Raw genomic sequence first — 5,616 nt, 5'->3', positions numbered from 1 at the left:
TTTTAAAAATTATTAATTGATTTTAGTTGCCTCTGTGATTAACTTTTTGCGTAAAGTCTATAATGTCTGCCCATGTGCATCAGTCAAGGGTGTGAATTTTAACCTGTCAAATGACCGATGGGCTTCAATAACAAGTCAAATATGGAAATGGATCTGTCCTCCCTCTGGAATAGATTACATATGTATTAAAGGGCAAACAGGATCTGTTTGAGTTCATCTGGAATCCCTTCATTAAGTATGTCAAAGATCTGAACATCCCGGAAGACGGTACAAGTGACTGAAGAACATGTTAACTGGAGTTCCCAAAGGCAATTCTATTAGACGACATACACTGTTGAATTTAATATCTCAATATAAAGATGATATGTGGAATATGTGATGGGCTGCATTAGAACCAGGATGGTGAGAGGCATTTTGTTGATTTCTGTTTGTATTTTATTTTGGCCTGAACAGTACCACTTCTACTGCTGCCATGCAGAATGTTCAAGCTATTTGTCTAAACTGCAAAAATTCCTATAAAGATATTTTGAAAAAATACGATAAAATAAAAAAGATACATTTACCATATTTATAGAGCGCACCTCACTATAACACACACCCACAAAGTTGTTTTTTTTTTTAAAAAAAAGGTCCATAACAAACGTACATGTTTAAGCCACTCCGGGCTATAAACCACTGGTATCTCTGCCGCTCTCGGTTTTCCACAAGGACACAGCAGAGGGCCTTAATCTCCTATTAAGGACGCAGCCCTGCGTGTCCAACGCCAAACCTTGGATTCGTTCACGCCAAGCTGACGTGCAGCAGCTACCAATCTGTACTGCCAGATCAATAGCCCCAGTGGCGCAACTAGACATTATTCAGGTGGATGCGAAAACATAAATCGCTCCCCCCCTCTCCCCCGAAGGAAGGTTGAAGGAGCGTGGAAAACATACGCTCGCACAAAACATTTTTCCATCGTGCCTCCTGCTAGCATGACTTCTTCAAAATGAAAATCAACACTTTCTTCTTTGATTTCCAATTTTGACTTCCAATGATTCACTTCCTCCTAAAGAGCCCTCTGGTGGTTGATGAAAAATCCACAGAAAAGCTGCACCGGGCTATAAGCCGCATGGTTCAAAGTGTAGGAAAAAAATAGCGGCTTATAGTCCGAAACATACGAGAATTGAGTTGGAATCTCAACTCACTTAGTTACGATGTTTATTTCAGCAAATGAATCGAAGGTGGGGAAGAAAATAATTTCTAAATTGTGCACAGGATTGGAAAATTTGAAGAAAAGCAATACAACATGCGTAAAAGTAAGATGGGAAAAAGAGGCTCACTGTGGACTGTCACAGGAGAGCTGGGAGGACATATATGGGTAACAACGGAAAACATATTTTTCCCTTTCGTGGAGAGAGTTTGGCTGGGAGAATATTGTAAGATATTTCATTACACCAGCACAAAGAAAATACCAAGATACAAAATGTTGGAGGCAATGTGGAAAAGACACAGCAGGGTTTTATTTCACCATGAAGATCAGACTTTGTTGAATAATACTGTTGGTTTGGGGTATTCTATGGTGCTACAGACTGTAAATAGTTTGCTTACAGTTCATTTTCAGTGAGAAGAGATTTCAAATTGGCATGACCTGGAAGAGAACAACAGACAAGAAAACTGGATTTTGAATTTTTATTTTCTTTTTTCTTTTTAATTAGTAAGTGTATGGGTAGATTGGGTAATATACAGAATAGCAAAATTGTTTTGTCCAATGCAGGTACAGAATGCATGTGCAGCTTCTCTTGCAATGTAGAACATTTAGAAAAAAAAAGTTTGGATGAACACTTGTATGGAAAATAATTTTCAATAAAATTTGCAAATTACAAAACATGGAGGCAGAGGCACTTAGAATCTGTTCAGTCATTATTAGACCAAAGGCAGTTAGACTAATTTAAATCTAAATTGTTATATTTAGATAAATATATTGTTGAGTGGGACAAGCAGGCTTCCTGACACACAGATAAAGAAAAATAGGCTCAATACTCCTCCTCTCCTTCTCTGCATGTGCCTGTGGCCAATCACGTGTGAAGATATGGGATCATACTATTATGAAACAGAGAGGGGGACAGACATGACAGACAGGTGAGTCCATCCTCTCAGTCAATAGACAGAGGGGATGCCATCCAGCATCTGGCTGAAGATTAAAGATATTATGCAACAATATTTATTTTTGTCTATTAAAAGTTTGATTTAAATATTATACAAAAGTAAGAATGTCTGCTTTTATCAGGTACACCTTTCTAGTACCAGGTTGAACCCCATATTGCCTTCAGAACCGCCTTAATCCTTCGTGGCATAGATTCATCAAGGTACTGTAAGCATTCCTCAGAGTCTGGTCCATATTGACATGATAGCATCACACAGATGCTGCAGATTTGTCAAATTTCCCATTCCCTATTGGATTGAGATCTGGTGACTGTGAAGGCCATTCGAGTACAGTGAACTTATTGTCGTGTTCAAGAAACCAGTCTGAGATGATTCGTGCTTTATGACATGGCTCGTTGTCCTTCTGGAAATAGCCATCAGAGAATGGGTACACTGTGGTCATAAAGGGATGGAGATGGTCAGCAACAATACTCAGGTAGACTGTGACATTGACATGATGCTCAGTTGGTACTAATGGGCCCAAAGTGTGCCAGGAAAATATCACCCACACCATTGCACCACCACCAGCCTGAACTGTTGATACAAGGCAGGATGGATCCATGCCTTCATGTTGTTGATGCCAAATTCTGACCCTACCATCCGAATGTCGCAGCAGAAATAGAGACTCATCAGACCAGGCAATGTTTTTCCAATCTTCTATTGTCAAATTTTAGTGAGCCCTAACCCTTTCCCCATTTATTATGATCGCCTTGAATGTCTGGCTTACACCTCCTTAAGTCGATAGATACAGTAAAGCCTTTTCTGGACAAGGCACTTCTCCATGTTGTGTTGCAAAGAATAAACCTTCTCTGCTGCTGTGTCATGTTTCTCTGTGCAGATCACAGCATTGATTTTGGAGAGATGGACCTGGCAGTGAATGCTGTTGCTGGAGCGCTGAAGGCTTTCTTTGCTGACCTGCCTGACCCTCTGATCCCCTACAGCCTGCACCCAGAGCTGGTGGAAGCTGCAAGTAAGAACCACCAGTACTCCATTAACAACAGACATTTCTGCCTACTACATTTCTGACTTCTCTCTTAAGGTTTAGAAGGTAGAAACCTGAAGGTCAAGCTTTTTATTGGATGTTTAAAGTTCAACAAACATTCAGAAATCCAGAGTGTGAAAAAAAAATCACACTACTTCATTGTTTGTAAAGTTGTGAAATGCAGCAGCTCTTGGATTAAACCAAACTCTATTCCTGTTAACATGAGGCAAAGTGAAAAGCTTGCTCTGCATCAGTTTTCCAATATATGTGATCCTAAGATGGATAAATCAAATGATTATACTTGTCATGTTTTAATGTACAAGTATATTAAAACATATACTTTTTTAAGTATATGTTTACATATTTAAGTATATGTTTTAATATATACTTAAACACTTAAATCAACACTTCTGTTTATGTCACTGAAAAAAAAAAAACATTTCTGAGCTAAATCTCAGAATTCAGACTTTTGTCTTCAAATGGTGAGATTAAAGTGGATATATCATGCTTTTAAATCCTTCCTTTTTTCATGTAAATGATTCACTTATGGTCTATAAAAGTGGATCCATACCAACTACCTACAATATGGACCATAGTTTAACTATAGTATCCATGCATGCCAGATACCTTTTAAAATATTAAAGCTACCACGGTATGAATGAAGTAAACAAAGCCAAAACATAATTAAGGAGTTAGCTAATGGAGCACCAAGAACGTCACTGAATGCACTTGCATGTATTCCCCAAGGCAAAAATTTCAAAAACAAAACGCGATAATTAATTTCAAAACACGCAGTACAGTTATATCCTCAAGAAGGCAGCTAATAGCTAGCACACACTACTAACAGAAGCAGAAGCCTCAATGCTACTATCAAATCAATGCCCAATGTAGAGACAGGAGCTTCAAAAATGATCATGGAGATGCTGGTCTTTGTTTCTGTCCGTTTAATAAGTAAACCAAAGAAAAAAAAGTATCAGCTGAACAGATACTGCAGTGGACTGATCAGAGAAACAAAGGAAATAACAAAAAAAAACAGGAAAAAAAAGACAATAGTTGTCTGCTGAGACAACTATTGTTTAAAAAAAAACATCTCGCATTTCAATTTCCTGTTTCAAATAAAACTGTTAGTTAAAAATGTTATTTCAGTAAATTCTAAATATAATTAGCTGATATTCCCAAGTCAGTCTTGTAATCTGTATTAACTAATTATTCATTTATTTCCTATGAAATCTGTTGCTGGTTTTAAATCAAAATATTTCACAACAGCCAGGGCCTCAGGATCAACACAAAATGTATGTCTAAAGTAAGCTTTGCTGTCTTTTTAGCGTCATTTGGAGCCAATTGCTTTGCTGTATTCATTGTTTCAATAGAGAGAGGAAACTGATGCCTCACTGTAACAGAATTTTGGGGAATCCCTCTTGATACTGGAAGAGGTCAGTATGTGCTCAACACATACTGACCACTGATTTTTCTTGGGTAAATTCCCAAGAAAAATAAAATTTAACCAGACATTTTGAAGAGGCTGTGATGCTGTGGGAGGATGTAAGAAATTGTGTGCACTAATCAACACTAGAACTGAACAGCTGTTACCGGACCGGACACAGATTAAGTCTATTGTTACAACTAATTATGAATCCTTTTTTATACATTTTTTGCATACTTTGAGTGCCAAGGAGTGCAAAAAAAAAAATATTCTCTCCCAGTTCTGTGTAGATATCTTTATACTCATTTTGGGTTATATTTTTCAGTTTCTTAATTTTTCACTTTAATCTTTTTCTTATCTATGATGTCACCGTATTTGCTGTGGATTTGCTAAATGAGGTCATGGCTATTCAGTTTTGTAAATCCAACACTTATTTTCCTTGCAGCAATTTTGTAGTCCAAGTTCAGTTTTGCCAAGATTGCAAGTAAACAAGTCAAAATGTTTAGGGTTTGGTCTTCGTCCGGTGTCTGTTGTGGTTTTACATTTAATACCGGTATTCTAGCCCCATTAGCATTTAAAAGAGTTCCCAGCACTGCTTCTCCGATGTTTTTTCCAGTGTCTGTAGTTCTGTGTCCGGCCTGGTAACAGTTGCTTAGGATCTGGTCTTGGTCTGGACGTAAACGAGGCAGCAGTAGTGTCACTGATACTACTGCCACAGAACTCCTTTAGCATTCCAAAGACCTTCTAGTGATGTCTGTCTGTTTCTCGAGACATTTTTCACTCTCAAGCCGGGTGTTCTGTCATAGGCGCTTTGTGGATAAAAACTGGCCACATGACATTTGTTTTTAGCTTGTGAAGGTAACACTCACCTGTTCAAGCCTTCGTTAGTTTTGCTTGTACAAATGACTTCTGGAGGAAAATGTTGAGAACACAACATTTTCGGCTCTCTCCCACTGCGCTCTTAAAGCCAACAGTGTTGTAGTGTGGCATTTAGGCCAACATTTTCAACTAGTCCTGGATCCCTTTAAGA

At 38.1% G+C, this 5,616-nt stretch overlaps 1 protein-coding gene across 1 annotated transcript in view; it reads left to right on the top strand.

Moving 5' to 3' along the window:
* Positions 1–5,616, top strand: part of LOC106950456 (rho GTPase-activating protein 5-like) — a 19,923-nt gene that overhangs the window by 6,235 nt on the left and 8,072 nt on the right. The window contains exon 3 of the mRNA XM_015037332.1: positions 3,020–3,151. Within this exon, the coding sequence (XP_014892818.1) occupies positions 3,043–3,151 (109 nt within the window). The 5' untranslated portion in view covers positions 3,020–3,042. The remainder of the gene's footprint in view (positions 1–3,019; positions 3,152–5,616) is intronic.

The sequence above is a fragment of the Poecilia latipinna genome, unplaced genomic scaffold (assembly GCF_001443285.1).
Source record: "Poecilia latipinna isolate Pla-1442-1.1 unplaced genomic scaffold, P_latipinna-1.0 Scaffold401, whole genome shotgun sequence".
NCBI lineage: Eukaryota > Metazoa > Chordata > Actinopteri > Cyprinodontiformes > Poeciliidae > Poecilia > Poecilia latipinna.
This window is presented reverse-complemented; position numbering and strand designations above follow the sequence as displayed.